The 18,106-nt window shown below is 41.2% G+C and overlaps 1 protein-coding gene across 3 annotated transcripts in view; it reads left to right on the top strand.

Annotated features, from left to right (window-relative positions):
* The window catches only part of LOC127651790 (lipopolysaccharide-induced tumor necrosis factor-alpha factor homolog), a 40,162-nt gene extending 23,449 nt beyond the window's left edge, over window positions 1-16,713 (top strand). The window contains exons 2-7 of one of the 3 annotated variants that reach the window (XM_052137801.1): window positions 9,654-9,820; window positions 10,160-10,278; window positions 10,422-10,520; window positions 15,300-15,389; window positions 15,706-15,853; window positions 15,957-16,713. In XM_052137801.1, the coding sequence (XP_051993761.1) occupies window positions 10,170-10,278; window positions 10,422-10,520; window positions 15,300-15,389; window positions 15,706-15,853; window positions 15,957-16,062 (552 nt within the window). In that variant the 5' untranslated portion in view covers window positions 9,654-9,820; window positions 10,160-10,169 and the 3' untranslated portion in view covers window positions 16,063-16,713. Of the gene's footprint in view, window positions 1-7,990; window positions 8,040-9,653; window positions 9,821-10,159; window positions 10,279-10,421; window positions 10,521-15,299; window positions 15,390-15,705; window positions 15,854-15,956 lie in introns of those variants that run through there. The other 2 variants (XM_052137799.1, XM_052137800.1) reach the window with 2 other exon arrangements.
* The last annotated feature ends 1,393 nt before the right edge of the window (window positions 16,714-18,106 follow it).

Genomic DNA, 18,106 nt, shown 5'->3' with positions numbered 1-18,106 from the left:
TGTGTATGTGTATATATATATATATATATATATATATATATATATATATATATATATATATATATATATATGTGTATGTGTATATGTATATAAACGTATATACACACACACGCACAAAACATCTTACAGCTACAAGAAATTAAGGAGAAATTTAGAAAGAAACCATAACCTCTTTACTGTCTGCCATCATCCACTTCCCAATCTTCCCAGTTCCCTCCTTTGGAAAAATAAATCACATTATATTAGGAAATCACAGTTAGTGAAAGAGTAATAAGGGTGTGTAAAGAAGTCAATGGAAAGGAGGAGGCGAGAACCGGCTTGATAATATAAATAATAGTTTAATATAAAACTGAAGCAAAAGACACACACACATGACGGACATGTCCGTAAACGATCTCTCTCTCTCGTCGCACAATCCTCCGCAGTCGGCCTTTATCCCTCTCGGAGGCTTGATTAGCCTGATAAGGGACCGGGTGTGTAGAATCACGACTCGCCCTCCGCCCTGCCACAGGGTGGTAGCAACGCCTTGGACTTTGAATCAATGTATGAGGCATTTAAGGGTAAATGGCTGAAATCAACTAAGATTCCTATTAAATTACCAAACTTTCAGAAACAACTTCTCCAATACTGTAAAATTACATTTACCCACAACTTTTCTCCCCATGGATCCGCCCTAACAGGGTCATTATTATTTATAGGAAATCATTGTTTAAAAGTGATTGGTATGAAACAGGTATTGTGTTTGTGAATGATATATTAGATGATAATAGTAACTTCTTGGAACATTTTGGCTTTTTGCTCAAGTATAATCTTAACCGCACTTATAGAGAATATAATAAAATGTGTAAATCAATACCGTTATTACCGTTAATCCAAAACACATTCATAGGTGAGAATAAAGCTGCGTACACACTGCCAGCGACATCGCGCGCGACAGCGACTCAATACCATTCATTTTCAATGAGAGCACAGCGACTTCCGGCGACACGAGCTGTCGCGACCCTTGGCGACTAGATGTGGGCGTGCCCAGCGACGCGACAAAGTTGAGACAAGTTCAACTTTATTCAAATGAAGAGCGACTAACGGAAGCGACAGCCAATAGGAGAGAAGACGGGAGAGCTCACGTGATCTCTCTCTCTCAGCTCCTGCAGTAACGGAAAGATGGATGAAAGGCTAATTCTTGCTGTTAGAAATTTTCCAGTGCTCTATGATATGTCTCTTCCCACGTACAAGGACATTTTTAAGAAAAATACTGCGTGGAAAGGTGTATCTGAGATCGCGGGGATTTTATGGACCCAGACAGACCGGCATTTGCATTTTACGCGCAGATAAACAGCCGCTATGGCAAACAGCACGCCTTGTTTCTCATTCATCTTTGATATAAAGCATTTTATGTACTGATTCCATTTATATTTAGTCTTTTCCCTCCAAAATGTTTGTTTTTAGCGCTAAGAAAAGCGATTTGCTGTCAACAGCAATGGAATGGCATCCGTGAATGTCATTTATAAACGTTACTAGGCAACATAGTGGGAACGCCCACTAGCGACTTCACCTGCAGCGACAAAGTCACTGGCAGTGTGTACGCACATTAAAGTCCCCGTGAACCGGAAGTTGCAAACGACTTTTCTCCAGTGTTGTGACGTATTTCCGAGAGAAATGGAATACTAAATGAGGCAAAATAGTGGGCGTGGCTTTTTTTTCCAACTAGCACCTGATTGGATCTAAAAAAGTAGGTGTTTCATTCAGAAATGGAGGCAGATCTTAACGCAAGTTTACAATCGGTTGTTGAGGATTACTCGCCGCCTGAAACACCGCCAGCAGTCCCCTTCCTGCAGCAGGAGGAGGAAGATGAAGATGAACAGGAACACACGGAGGATCATTTCGTCACGGGGGGAATCAGACCTTACATGTTTGAGCCGTTACATGTGGAGGGTTCGAATGGTAAAAAGTGTTCCGTGAGTGTCACAACCAAAAATGCACCTCCTTGCCATCTCTCCTTTCACACGCTGTCAATGCTCGCAAACACACAGGCAGCCTGTCTACTGTCAGTTGGAGGGGCGTGGTTACGGATGTTAAGGAGACACCTAAACCGTCAAACCTACGTCATCAGGCAAGGTCCTCCAATGCAGAGGGGGGTGGAATTAAAAAAAAAAAGATTTTGGTGTGGATTGACTTGCATGGATGGATTGTTCACCACAAAACGATCAATTTAGGCAAACAAAGCAAGTATGGTCAATTTTGAATTCATGGGGACTTTAAGACTTTCACCAACCTTACCAAATCTAGTAATTAATGAATGTAATTTGCATTACAGTAAATGTAATAACAAATGTATTAATGATTTTTTTAAATCTAGAATGTTTTTGTATTATAATAGAGGATTGTGTGTACAAGTACCAAATATGAATGCCTTGTCCATAGATAAACCACATTTCAAATTCATCAAATGGCCCATTTCCCCTAAAGTCAAAGAGACTCACTTTAAAATAATTTATAAAATATATCTGGTTGCTGACTTTCTTAGAAAGAGGTTTAAATTGGAAGTAGATCCCTGTGTATTTTGTAAGGCAGCTGATGAGACTCACTTGTTCTTTGTATGTCCTATGGCCAAAAGCTTCTGGTCTGATTTACATAATCGGCTGTCATTTAAGATTGATGACATCCCGTTGACTAATCACACATATTCTCTTTTATATGGATCCATAATGTAGATTCATCCCTTTCTGATTTGGTTAATATGATTGTTCTCATGTGTAAATTTCATATTCATTGTAGTAAGTGGAGATATTCGAAGCCTTCTTTTTCAAGGTTTATGAATGATTATACATTTTATTTTTCCTCACTGAAAAAGTAATGTCTAGTAAAATTGCAAGAAAGATGTGTATCGATATATCCAGACAATTGTTTTGATAAATATGCACTTGTATGCTACGTCTAAAGGATGCTTTTATTTTTATTTTTTTCTAGACTTCGCTCTCGAGACATTTGTTTTTTTTTTTTAACTAATACCCCCTTGTTGTTTGATTTAGTATAGTGTAGGGGACGCTTTTCTTTAATTTACACTGACAATAATTGTATTGTTCCAATTGATGTATATTTCTTATTTCTCCACTAAGAGAGTTTTGTAAGTTCCCACTTACGAGAGACTCGACGAGATGCAGCCAATCAATACAGGATTTGATCAACAGCCAATAGCATTTGTTAACAGAAAGGATTGGGCCCCGCCCCTGAGTGTCAAAACCGACTTGTGTGCGTAAAGATTTCAGCTGCGCGTGTGCAGAAAATAACTCGCGCGCGTGTGTGGGACTTGTCTCTCGCGGTTTTGTTATTTCTGCTCGCGAGTTGTTCATTTGTGTGCACAATCATATTTTTTTTAGCTCGAATTTGGTATTTGCAAGTTCTGCAAGTTTTCATTTTACGTACGAACTGTGTCATGGTGTTCACACTGTTGTAATTCACTTGCGTGCTGTGTTTATGCGCTTGCGCTGTTTTGTCCAACATTTAAAGGGGTCATATAATGGTACATGCACTTTTTCAAGTTGATTGTACTGAAATGTGTGTTGGCTGTGCCTGTACACAACCATCCTATTATGATACAAATCCATCCAGTGTTTTTGTTTTAATCTCCTTATATATTTTCCCTGCCTCAAATCGAGCCGTTCGACCGTGTGACGTCCACGGTCGGACGCCCTCAGGATTGTTGATTGACAGCAGTGTTTCAACACAGACCCGCCCTCGCTCGTGAGCGAGCTGTCAATCATAGTCCGTCATCATTGTTGATACACTGGAGCAGAATGGCGCCTAAGCGATTGTGGTGTTCTGTTCTTCGGTGTAATAACGAACACAGCAGTCATTTTGATGTTCCTAAATCTGAACCGCTGAAGGCGCGGTGGCTGAGTTTTGTTTACGATGGGAATATTCCCCACGAGCAGCGTCAATGCGTTCATGTTTGCGCGAATCATTTTCACCAGACTGCTTTATAAGCGAGGGTCAGTATAAAGCTGGTTTTGCTAGAAGCTGCTGCTGAAAAAGATTCGGTACCAACTATTTATATTCCCTCTGCACCTCCAGAAGAAGTAAGTGTAGCGTTTTATTAACCTTTATATTAATCTTTGCAAATCGCTTGCAGCTTCACAATGAATGTGGCTAATGTTTACACTCAGGGTACATTACGGCATGTTTTCCATAACGTTACTGACGTTCTCAATATAATTCATAATCCACGTTTATAATGAACAACGCGTTATGGTTATTGTGTTATTAAAAACTGTATACGCAGGTGTTACAGTTAACATGGTAACACTAAGTTACACCTGGTTTACTTGTATGTTACTGATTAGAAGTAATGTCAAAAAAACAGTTATACGGAGAATAACTCCAGAGCGGAGGGGCGGGGTGACCAAAGCTCATTATCATTTAAAGTCATATGCACTGAAACGGCGTGCTGAAAACAAAGCTGTTTTTGAGCAGGTAAAATTAGTGTTTTCTTAAAATACTAATGAGAATTTTTAATAAAAGTATATTACAAAGTTTTCATTTAGACCCTAAAGATTCATATTAACTTGTACAAAAATGGCATTATATGACCCCTTTAACGTCATACACGGAGGGCTGTGTGGCCGAAAGTTGAACAAGCAAGGAAGGCAGGACTAAATACAATGTTTCGCTGCCCTCATGCTTTCATTAATGGACACCATAGACACAACTATCCAGGGTTTTTGAATCCCGAAAACAAGTGAATTTGAATGAAAATGTATTCTCAGGGTTTTGCTACTGTTAGATAATTTTGTCATCCAATGTATTTAATTTATTTTGTAATCCCCGTCTCGGTACGGCTCAGCTGAGGGAAGAAATAAATGACACAGACACCCAATGGTATCAAATCCTTCTTCCACGTTTATTGTTCAGCACTTTGTTATATGGTCCAGAAAAACCACATTCCACTGGACCCCCACCAATGAAATAGTTATTTACTTATATGGGGGTGACATACATGTTTGAGCTACGTGTGAAACGTGAGAGTAGAGACAGAAACACATTCCTAAGAACACATCCTTTGAACAAGGAGAAGCTTTGCTTTGTGATGTCACAGCAAGCTACATGCCCCAGAGAAGTTGTTGAGAAGCCTTAATTATTCCACAACTACTATTATATATTCCTAATGGGAAACTATGTTCAGTTTAAAGAGTAACATCTCTCTAAATTCTGTTAATGCAAGGGGTTTAAGAGACATGACAAAGAGAAAAAGTATTTTCTTATTTTGTAAAGGGACGAAGTCAAGTATAATTGTTTTGCAGGAAAGACATTCTAAGGTTGATGCTGTTATATTTTGGTCTAAACAATGGGGAGATGAAGCTTACTTTAGCCATGGCACTCCAAGGTCAGCAGGAGTCGCCATCCTCCTAAATAACTTCAAAGGCCATATTGTGTCCCATATGGCAGATGAGTTTGGTCACTGGCTGATTCTTACCACAAACATTGATGGTCTGAAATTCATCTTAATCAACATTTATGGCTATAACATCAGCAGCGAAACCCGAAACCTACTTGAACAAATTGGCTTAGATTTAGACACTCTCAAATGAACACACTCAACTGATACCATCATAACTGGAGGCGATCTAAACCTAGTTCATGATGAATTTTTTGATAAATATCCAAACACCATATTCACAAACTTTTGCAAAAAACATAATTCGGCTGATACTTGGAGACACTTAAATCCAGGAATATCTAAATACTCCTGGTTTAGCTCAAACCACAATTTTAAATCCAGAATTGATCACTGATTAAACTCTTTTACTCTTTTATAATATTAGCTCTGATATTTCTGCTGCACCACTAACAGATCATAGTGTTATTTTACTACAGATCAAACCCAATGACAACAATGTCCATTCACACACATATTGGAAGTTCAATTTCAGTTTGCTCAAAAATAATGACTACTGCCAAATAATCTAATTATTAATTAAAGAAATGGCCAATTCTGAGGCGCTAACAACTGCTACCAAAAAGTGGGAATTCCTAAAATATAAAATATGTCAATTTACCATCTCATTCAGTAAAATAATTAAAAAGATAGTGAAAAACAAGAACATTATTAATCAGTTAAATATGTACTGCAATAAACCAAACCCAACTGAAGACGATAGACAGAAGATATTAAACCTCCAACCTAAACTAGATGAAATTTGCAGTCGTAAGGCCCAAGGGGCCTTCATTAGATCCAGAGCAAATGGATAGGGGGGAGGGGGGGGGTATAATCAGATCCTTGATGCTTGATAATAATGAAGTCACAGATGATAAATTGATCTCTTCAGAAATCTTGAAATTCTATAGACAGCTCTACATTTTCTAATGTGGACTGTCAACATTTTTTTCAGGATATAGCAAAACATATTCCCAAAGTAGAGGATGCCTCAAACAAACATGTGATAATCAAATAACAATTACAGAACTTGATGCAGTAATTGGTCGTCTCTCTCTTAACAAAGCCCCCGGATCCGATGGTCTCACAGGTGACTTTTACAGACATTTTTGGGTAGATTTAAGAGACCTGCTCCTACAAGTTTTTACTGAAATATTTGAAACGTGTGCTTCCACCAACAATGAGACATGGGGTTATCGTCTCAATTCCAAAACCTGGGAAAGATCCCAGAATTATAGATAACAGAAGACCCATTACACTCAGAAATTCAGACTACAAACTCCTGACTTACATCTTCACTTCTCGTCTTCAAACAGGGATTTCGGATCTTATTGCAGATACAAAGTCAGTTTTCTTAAAAAGAAGACTTCTTACTGTGGCTCAGTTGGAAGAGCGGGTCAGCCACAAATCGCAGGGTTTTCACACGACACTACATGCTGAAGTGTCCTTGGGAAAGACACTGCACCCCAAGTTGTCAGGCTAGCACCTTGCATTGTACCGCCATTGTTGTATGAATGGGTGTGTGAGTCACAGTGTAAAGCACTTTGGATACTGTTAATGTTAAAAAGGTGCTATATAATGCAGACATTTACCACTTAAAATCTCAACCCTTTTTCTCAAACTTTGCATACATTACAAATATTCTATTCTGCTGTACAGAACTATTGCAAAGTCCACCAACTATAACTCATGTGCTAGTGAAACTTCGTATTATGGCACTTTTCGTACCTCTGTCTCCTTAAGATGATTCGCTTATGTTTTCCTCTTTTGTAAGTCGCTTTGGATAAAAGCGTTATTTAAATTAGCGTTAAAATTATGTGTGTTTCTTACAAAGATACACAAAAACAAAAAAACACCTGTCTATCTGGAATTATCCTCATTATATGTATTACATTTGCCGGCTGCCATCTTGTTTAAGTGTTTATGTCAAGCATTACCAAAGATATGAAGGTTTGGAGTCCACAGTGGAGGAGGACAAAGATGGACGCTGACTACCGCACCTGGACTCGCATGTTTGAATCCAGGGTGTGCCGAGTGACTCCAGTCAGCCTTCCTAAGCAACCAAATTGGCCTGGTTGCTAGGGTGGGTAGAGTCACGTTGGGTAACCTCCTCGTGGTCACTATAATGTAGTTCTCTCTCTCAGTGGGGTGTGTGGTGAGTTGTGCGTGGATGCTGCGGAGTATAGCGTGAAGCCTCCACACGCGCTAGGTCTACACGTTAACACGCTCAATAAACCACGTGATAAGATGCGCGGATTGACGGTCTCAGACGTGGAGGCAACTGAGATTCGTCCTCCTCCACCCGGATTGAGGCGAATCACTACGGCACCACGATGACTTGGAGCGCATTGGGAATTGGCCGTTCCAAACTGGGGAGAAAATTTAAAAAAAAGAAGAACTGAAACAGCTTTGCTGTAATAACATGTTCTCCTCACTGTTCATCAGGAATGCCAGTTATTCTGCATATCATCATATAGCTGATCTGAATTTGCATTAGCAGCCCTCATACCTCCCAGCTCCACCCACTCTCTCGCTATAAGATCAGTAAGTTCTGCTTTCTCTTTATATTCTCTGAGTGAGATTATACAGAAGAGCATCAGGTCTCGAGGTATGTGTAATATCCTCATGTGTTTTTTACTTTGGTGTACTGTAGTCACTATTGAAGTCATTATAGTTCATGATAATAGATATATAAACACTTGATGTTTTGACTTTACTCATTTCAGTGTAATTGTACAGTATGTTCTTGTGTAGTTGCTGTAAATTACAAATACATTTTCCATAATTAGGTGAAAACTGTATATATGTTTGTTTATTGTCCCCATTGTTGAGGGTTTTATGCCCAGTGTTGATATTTGTGCATGCTGGGTTGAAACCCCAAACCAAAAGTTGACCAGAAAACAAACACAGAGTTAAACCACATTACGTTAATATACAAAATAGACTAAAATGTAATTAGTTGACCTTACTTGTATATTTTAGGTCAGTGAGTTTGCATGTTTTTTTAAGTGAACACTTCAGTGAACTACATCATTTAAAGGGACAGTTCACCCAAAAATGAAGTTCTCTCATCATTTACTCACAATCATGACATCCGAGGTGTGTATAACTTACTTTCATCTGCAGAACACAAATTAAGATTTTTAGAAGAATATCTCAGCTCTGTAGGTCCTTAAAATGCAAGTGGATTGTTAAATGAACGCCTTCTAAAGTGACACGATTGCTTTTGGTGTGAAAAAGATCAATATTTAAGTACCTTTTAACTATAAACCATCGCTTATGCTGAGTTCTCGTGGTCTCTCGTGTGATATATTCGTGTTGGCATGTTACAGACGTAATCTCTCGTTCTTATCCAGGATAAGCATGCAAATGCATCATTGTGAAAAACAAACAGATAAAAATACGAATCTAAACCAAAACCAACGAAGCTTCTGTACAGCGTTCCTCAGTTGTAAACAGCGCTGCTCTTCCGGGTGTTACACACATGCGTCAGTTCTCACGTGAACATGCCAACGTGATTACGTCAGACACGCATACTGCTGCTGATGGAAGCGATTATTTATAGTTAAAAAGCACTTTAATATTGATCCTTATCACACCAAAGGCAATCGTGTCACTTTAGAATGTATTCATTAACAGCTGGTGTCGTATAGATGACGTTTATGCTATCTGTGATTTTTGGAGCTACAAAAAAAGACGGATCACCATCCACTTGCATTTTAAGGACCTACAGAGCTGAGATATTCTTCTACAAATCTTAATTTGTGTTCTGAAGAAAGAAAGTCATACACATCTAGGATGGCATGAGGGTGAGTAAATGATGAGAGAATTTTCATTTTTGAGTGAACTGTCCCTTTAAATACAGTTAACTAGTAAAACTTAACTAATCTGTTATTAAAGCATCATTATTTTATTTCATTGTTTATATTGAGTTATAGCACATCTTAAACAGTATGAGGGAAATTATGATTGGGCTCTGGGTCAGCCAGTACTTCTTAGTGCACAGAAATATGCCCTTTTTATATATGCCCCAAACAATTGAGTAGCGAACAATTCATTCAATTTAGTAAAACTAGTCACCCTAATGGTGATTTCACACAAATCGCAACCAGTTAGAACTAAACAACAAAAATGCCAACACAGCTGTATGACAGTCGAAAGAGTAGAGATTGAGAGAAGACCAAAACTTATTCTGCTGACTTGCGTATCTCTTCATTTACAGAAAACCTGACAGATAACATGTTGACAAACCTGTTTGTCTGGGCTCGGTTATCAGTACATTAGATCTCATGCTCGAACGAGATCGAGAGAAGATCTTAGAGATGTAGTTTTGGAGAGATTGGCAGTGACCCTAAAGAGAATTTGGACACATAAGGAACACTTTAAAATGTATTAATGTCATTGCACTAGATACCAAAATAACAATATAACAAGCACAAGTACACATTTCAAGTAAAACATTTTAATAAAAGATGTTTGTTTGGTTTGGAATGCCAAAAAATGCTGCATGTGTGTGTGTGTGTGTGTGTGTGTGTGTGTGTGTGTGTGTGTGTGTGTGTGTGTGTGTGTGTGTGTGTGTGTGTGTGTGTGTGTGTGTGTCAATCACACTATGCACATGTTTTACTAGTTTCGCCCTAACCGGCCTCTCATAGGTTTATAGTTAATGTGTTGAACGGTACCTGTGGTTACTCTTCTGATTTCCCTCTTGTGCTCTTTTTACGTTCACAGATTGTTGATAATGGACAAAGGATTCATCATCAGTCCTCCTCCTCCGTATGCCGGACCGCCATTGGGCCAAGGCAGCTTTCCCTTCCCAGAACAGCAGTTTGCTCAATACCCTCAACAAGGTCTGCTGACCCTCACCTCTAACTCAACCACACAAAGAGAAACAAAGGAGAATATGGTTCATTGATTACTTAATCATAACACAACTATAATAATTTCAGATTGTTCTCTAGTTTTTCATTGTGAGCTTTCATCTTTTTTACAGTTCAAATGAGTGCTTTCCCCCCACCACCCGTACAAGGGGCGGGCATGGCTGCACCCAACGTAGCCCAAACAGTCCAGTCTGTATCTGCACCTGGCGCGGGTGAGCGCTCATGCCTTAGTTTCACATTGTGTTACGAGACTTTGGTTTTGGAGTTAACATGAAGGTTCCTGCATAACACCTTAATGTGAAAGGCTTCATGTGGTGTACAGGAAGATTTACCTTACTTGAAGATTATACATTTAAATCTGATTGAAGATTGTGCAACTTTTCTATTTCCTGTATGGTTGTTGTTAATTATCTTACAATTAACAATAAAAACAGTATTAATAATAAATAATGATAATAACAATAAATACTGAGTGAATACTAATCACAAATTTCACTGAATTCATCCATCTGCTCAAAAAATCACACAGTAATGTCATTCTGGGGTTTGATAGCAAATCTTTGGTTGCCCTTAATTAATTAAATCCATTGTGAGAAACATTGCAGTTCATTATGACTGCCACTAGGGGGAGAAATACAAAATTCGACTGTTAATGTCAGAGACAGTGAAAAGGTGTCTTAAAGGAAAACATACGGTTACAATTCACCGTTTTCTGCCTTGTGTTTTGCCTCTATCATTTGTTCCTCCTGGACTACACTTCCCATAATCCTCTGCTCTGATCCTCTGTTCCTAATGTTCTCACCTGTGTTCCATTCCCTCATTAGTCAGTTTGCATATAATGCCCTTATTTCTGTTCAGTCCTTGTCAGTTGTTATGTGTTTGACCTCCCGTGTATTTTCTGAGCCAATCGTAGATGTTTCCTGTATTCCTGTGTTTCTCCAATTGTGGATGTTTCTTTTGTTACACCATTAATCTGTACTATGTTTATTTTATAAAATACTTTAAGATGCAGTTAGATCTTGCTCCTTTGACCTCCTTCCCTGTAACTGAACTGCCAAAATGGATCTAGCAGCACCCTTCAATAAGCTGCCCAAGCAAACTTACCCGTCCCGGAATATTCCTGTATGTTTTGTGTCCTTGCCAAATACACAGACATTCCGACTCAACCCTGAAGTCCATGTACTCAATCGGACTCATCGCACACCAGTGGAGGGAGTTGCCAGTTACAGGAGACTATATATGGGAGGAATCGTGAGTTTAACTCTAGAAACTCTTAATTCAGAGGATCCTCCTCTCCCTACCCTGAACCTGGTTTCCAAGCCTCCCACACAGCCAAGCCTGAATCTGCTCCATGCCATGTCATAGTCATGCCTGAGTCTGTTCCATGCCAGGCCAATGAGCCAATGCCTACGCCTTCCATGGCCAAGGAGCGACAGAGGTCGTTTCCAAGTCTCTGCCAGTGTTCACGACCACAGAGGTCATTTCCAAGTATCTGCCAGTGTTCAAGACCACAGAGGTCATTTCCAAGTCTCTGCCAGTGTTCATGACCACAGTGGTCATTTCCAAGTCTCTGCCAGTGTTCATGACCACAGAGGTCATTTCCAAGTCTCTGCCAGTGTTCATGACCGCAGAGGTCGTTTCCAAGTCTCTGCCAGTGTTCACGACCGCAGAGGTCATTTCCAAGTATCTGCCAGTGTTCAAGACCACAGAGGTCATTTCCAAGTCTCTGCCAGTGTTCATGACCACAGAGGTCATTTCCAAGTCTCTGCCAGTGTTCATGACCACAGAGGTCATTTCCAAGTCTCTGCCAGTGTTCATGACCACAGAGGTCATTTCCAAGTCTCTGCCAGTGTTCATGACCATAGTGGTCATTTCCAAGTCTCTGCCAGTGTTCATGACCACAGAGGTCATTTCCAAGTCTCTGCCAGTGTTCAAGACCACAGAGGTCATTTCCAAGTCTCTGCCAGTGTTCATGACCACAGAGGTCATTTCCAAGTCTCTGCCAGTGTTCATGACCACAGAGGTCATTTCCAAGTCTCTGCCAGTGTTCATGACCACAGAGGTCATTTCCAAGTCTCTGCCAGTGTTCATGACCACAGAGGTCATTTCCAAGTCTCTGCCAGTGTTCATGACCACAGAGGTCATTTCCAAGTCTCTGCCAGTGTTCATGACCACAGAGGTCATTTCCAAGTCTCTGCCAGTGTTCATGACCACAGAGGTCATTTCCAAGTCTCTGCCAGTGTTCATGACCATAGTGGTCATTTCCAAGTATCTGCCAGTGTTCAAGACCACAGAGGTCATTTCCAAGTCTCTGCCAGTGTTCATGACCACAGTGGTCATTTCCAAGTCTCTGCCAGTGTTCATGACCACAGAGGTCGTTTCCAAGTCTCTGCCAGTGTTCACGACCGCAGAGGTCATTTCCAAGTATCTGCCAGTGTTCAAGACCACAGAGGTCATTTCCAAGTCTCTGCCAGTGTTCACGACCATAGTGGTCATTTCCAAGTCTCTGCCAGTTTTCATGACCACAGAGGTCGTTTCCAAGTCTCTGCCAGTGTTCATGACCACAGAGGTTGTTTCCAACTCTCTGTCAGTGTCCAAGACCACAGAGGTCGTTTCCAAGTCTCTGCCAGTGTTCATGACCACAGAGGTCGTTTCCAAGACTCTGTCAGTGTTCACGACCACAGAGGTTGTTTCCAACTCTCTGTCAGTGTCCAAGACCACAGAGGTCGTTTCCAAGTCTCTGCCAGTGTTCACGACCACAGAGGTCGTTTCCAAGTCTCTGCCAGTGTTCACGACCACAGAGGTCGTTTCCAATTCTCTGTCAGTGTTCAAGACCACAGAGGTCATTTCCAAGTCTTTGCCAGTGTTCACGACCACAGAGGTCGTTTCCAAGTCTCTGTCAGTGTTCAAGACCACAGAGGTCATTTCCAAGTCTTTGCCAGTGTTCATGACCACAGAGGTCGTTTCCAAGTCTCTGTCAGTGTTCAAGACCACAGAGGTCATTTCCAAGTCTTTGCCAGTGTTCACGACCACAGAGGTCGTTTCCAAGTCTCTGTCAGTGTTCAAGACCACAGAGGTCATTTCCAAGTCTTTGCCAGTGTTCACGACCACAGAGGTCGTTTCCAAGTCTCTGTCAGTGTTCAAGACCACAGAGGTCATTTCCAAGTCTTTGCCAGTGTTCACGACCACAGAGGTCGTTTCCAAGTCTCTGTCAGTGTTCAAGACCACAGAGGTCATTTTCAAGTCTTTGCCAGTGTTCACGACCACAGAGGTCATTTCCAAGTATCTGTCAGTGTTCAAGACCATAGAGGTCGTTTCCAAGTCTTTGCCAGTGTTCATGACCACAGAGGTTGTTCCAGAGACTATGTCCATGCCTACAACCACAGAGGTCGCTCCCGAGACTCTGCTCATGTTCACGACCACTGAGGTAATTCCCAGTCACCCTGAACTCTTTGCCTTGAACTTGCATAGGCTCTGCCTTCTACGGCTTCACCCTTGAGCCTCCCATGGCTCCGCCTGCCACTGCTCCACCCCTCGAGCTTGCAACAGCTTTGCTTTCCATGGCTCCAGGCCATCAACCAGACCTCCTGATCCAGTCCCTACCCTGAGGTGCTTCCCTGGGTCTCCTGGCCAACCAACTGATCCACTCTGGTCTCATGGCCATCAGCCTAATCTGCTCTTGTCTTCTGGGTCTCCTGGCCATCTGACTGTTCTAATCTGGTCTTCTGGGTCTCCTGATCGTCCGCATGATCTGCTCTGGTATCTCTGGTCTCATGGTCATCTGTCTGATCCGCTCTGGTCTTCTGGATCTCCTGACTGTCCGCTTGATCTGCTCTGATTTCCTTGGTTCCCTGGTTATCTGCCTGATGTGGACTGGTTTCCTTGGTCACATGGTCATCTGCCTGATCTGATCTGGTCTCCTAGGACCTCTTGGTCACCAGCTTGATCTGCTCCTTGGGCATCAGGTGCCACCTGTTAAGGGGAGGAGGGTTATGTTACAATTCACTGTTGTCTGCCCTGTGTTTTGCCTCTGTCATCTGTTCCTCCCAGACTACACTTCCCATAATCCTCTGCTCTGATCACTTCCAGCTGTTCCCTATTGTTCTCACCTGTAAAAGGATTAATGGAGAGGAGGAGACAAGAACCGGCTTGATAATACTGGGACAGGGGGAGGGAAACAGTAATAAATAAAATATGGGGTACTCCCTGTAACAGTGCAGTACTGCGACAGCAGGAGAGAGAGAGGAGAGAGAGAGGGAAATTAACACTTACTTGCCGGTTCTCCGATATGTCGTAGTCTGGTCCTCGGCCACTCTTCCACCCTCTAGTGGACAACAGCTGCGCCTCTTCTGTGGATCGGAGGTAGTCCTATGGCCCCTGGCGGACAGAATGCCCCGCCGCATTTTTTGTTGCCGGTAGGTGTCTCCTCCCCTCGTGGTCAGTGGCCGTACCTCCGCTTCCAGGCGGTCGTGGCTCCTTCGTTCTCCGGTGTTTGGCTGCGGCTGCTCCTTTGGGGTGGATGGTAGCGGTGTGAACTCCACTATGGTGCATCCCTCCTCCTTCCCAAATTTCGGCACCAATGTAAAGGGATTACTGGAAAGGAGAAGGCGAGAACCGGCTTGATAATATAAATTATAGTTAATGAAGTACTTAATCAAAAGACACAAACACAAAGGTGTCGGACAGCTGCCCGTAAATGCTCTCTCTCTCTTAAACCGCCATCCGCAGTTGGCCTTTATCCCTCTCGGAGGCTTGATTAGCCTGATAAGAGTTTACATTGTAAGACTTCCTTTACCCCAAGTTTAAAACAAAATTAAAGCTTTGAACTAGTGCAACAACATATATAATACTCTGTCATCACACTCTATGAATATAAAAGAAAAAATTGAAAGTGGGTGTTATTCTCAAACATAATGTACATAATGTCACTGAATACTCAGTTGGTTCTGTACATTCATCATGAGCTTTAATCTTTTTTGTTTCATCTCCAGTGAATACAGTTTACAACATACAACTCGCACAAGGGCCAGTCATGCCTTCATCCAATCAAACTGTTCAGTCAACATCTATGCCTGGTGTAGGTGAGTGATCATGCCTTAGTTTCACTTTATATTATTCTGTAAGTCTAACTAGAATGTGCTTATGCTGCTATATTCTGTTTGTACAACCAGTGGAAGACAGGGGGAGTTTTCTGGAATCAGTTTGAAAACAGTAACTATTTTTGCACTTCCTTTCGGTGATGCTATTGGCGCAGAAATTATACACTTCAACTCTTTGAGTGTGGAAAGATCTGTTGAGTCTTTACTCTCAATGCCCCTCTCTTAAAATGTCGAGGCTGTAATAATGAACTGTGATCATAAATATGATCGATTTTTGTGTCTTTGTGTATTTTTTTAGTCCAACAGAGGGTAGTGGTGCCCCCCCGTCTGACTGATGTCCCGGGGCAGATGAAATGCCCACACTGCCAACAACAGGTTGTCACGGAGATGACACACACAAATGGTCTGCTCGTCTGGGTCATCTGTGGAAGTCTTGGCATTCTCGGGTAATTAACCATATTCACTATAGTCTTGCATAGTCCGAATTTACTACCAACCAACCTGGTCTCATAGAATCACTTCGATAGAGACAGTCTTTTGTCTTTGCAGGATCTGGCCATGCTGTTTGATTCCATTCTGTGTGGAAGCCTGCAAGGATGTAGAACATCGCTGTCCTAGCTGCAAGACCCTCGTCTACGTGCACAAACGCATGTAAATGGTTCCGGAGCAAAGATAAATAAAAAATATTAATAAAAACTTCAGCAGACTTAAGAGACCTCAAACCAAGAGTGTCCCAAATCCTTAAAAATTGGTTCAGCCTTAATGGTATAGAACTGTTTTAGATATATTTTCATTTGTTTCTATTTCTTTATCACTCAAAGACAGACAGACAGACAGACAGACAGACAGACAGCTTGTTTATTTGATTACAATTTTGTTCTTAATTTAAACATTTGGGTTCAATCACTCAATATAAGCAAACACTTGTTCACCTCATACATAATAAAAAAAAAAAAAAAAAAAAGTTTTTTCTGTTAATGTCCGAGCACTGAGATGAGTTGGCATTTTAGATCAAATAAATACAGTACCACAGGCGACTCCGATGACTGACATTCCTGACTTTCACTTCACCCTCCATCACCCCCATATGGATTCAGAGTTCCACCCACAACAGTCCTGCCCACTGTCATCCCTATAGGTTAATGCTCAGCACCAAGAACCATAGAAAAAGCTTTGGGAACATTGCTTTTTGGTTCTTCCCATATCTGCCTTGTGCCCCCACCACTCTTATTTAAATTTAATTTTAAAAATATAACAATATTTATAATGATCATAATATTTATATAATTCTTCTTCTGGCCATGAACCAACTACAGTGGTTGCCAAAAATATTGGCACCCTTGGTAAATATGAGCAAAGAAGGCAGAAAGATCCTTTTGATCTTCATTCAAAAAAATCACATAAATCAAACCTTTAGTGGAAGTAAAACAATTGAAAGAGGGGAAATATCTCATTATTAAATAAATATCTTTCTTCAAAACACATTGGCTCAATTATTGGCACCTCTAGAGTAAAATATACCTGAAGTATATTCTCATTCATATTCTAAATTATTTAGTGCACCTGGGTGACAAGGAACATGAAATTGTTCAGCCATGACTTCCTGTTTCACAGGGGAATAAATATGAAGTAACACATAAGCCAAATTCCCTTAGGCTGTGTCTCGTTTTGAAGGCTGCGTGCTAGGTAGGACACGTCCTTTGAAGGCTGCAGTATACAGAGTGTCCTCCTTTAAACAAGCCTCGTTTAAACAAGACGGCCTTCGTAGGGCAAACGGAAACGGAAGGTAATATGGTTGCTATGTCAGCACGCCACTCTTCAACAAGCGCGAGCGTTTTGAGTGAGAAGGAAACAAAGTCCCTTTAGAAGGGAAGGTATAATTATGTAAAGAGAAAAGAAAATAGATTTTACACGTGTACTTTTAGTCTAATACTATATTTTAATTATTTTAATGATATATTAATATATTATATATATGATATACTCTGCACCCATCTATCGAAGTACTTCAACTTGGGAATTAACATTCCTTGCGTTTGAACATCATATTTACGGGCAAATTGGCGTAATTTTTTTTTAGACATTTCCGTTGAAGAAGCAAAGAATTGTGGGTTGTGAGTGCCCACAAATGAAACACCTCATGCATCCTCCGAATTCCCGTGAAAGAAGGTCGCATTCGAAGGCTGCATTCAGAGTGTCCTTCTCGCTCTTCTGAAACGAGACAGCCTTGATGACGTATGCGCCCAACAAATGCGACCTCAGGAGTAGTCATCCTTCCAAACGAGATGCAGCCAAATAGCCATTTTCACCATCGGGACAATAAGTAAGAAGTGCCAATCAACTGGAGATCTTAAGCATCGGCCTGGAAGAGGACGTGTGTTCAGACTGCAGGCAAGTCAGATCTTTTCGAGCAGACTGTCCGCACTATTAGTTGCAAGTGATCAAATCAGATTTGCGTGTTCAGACATAGCCAACCTATCTGCATGGGTTGCTTTGGTAATGACCTAGGCGTACCCACATGACGATGCCACATGACGAATGGTACTCAACACAATGTTCCTTTAAGGATCCTCCACCACCTAAAGACACAGAGAGAGAGAGAGAGAGAGGGAGTACTACTCGTCACTTGAAGTGTGCCCTGCATCAAAGATTCGTGGAAAGCTTTGAGTCTAAAAGGAGTGGTGTGAGTTTGAAGCAGC

Source organism: Xyrauchen texanus, chromosome 11 (genome assembly GCF_025860055.1).
Source record: "Xyrauchen texanus isolate HMW12.3.18 chromosome 11, RBS_HiC_50CHRs, whole genome shotgun sequence".
NCBI lineage: Eukaryota > Metazoa > Chordata > Actinopteri > Cypriniformes > Catostomidae > Xyrauchen > Xyrauchen texanus.
This window is presented reverse-complemented; position numbering and strand designations above follow the sequence as displayed.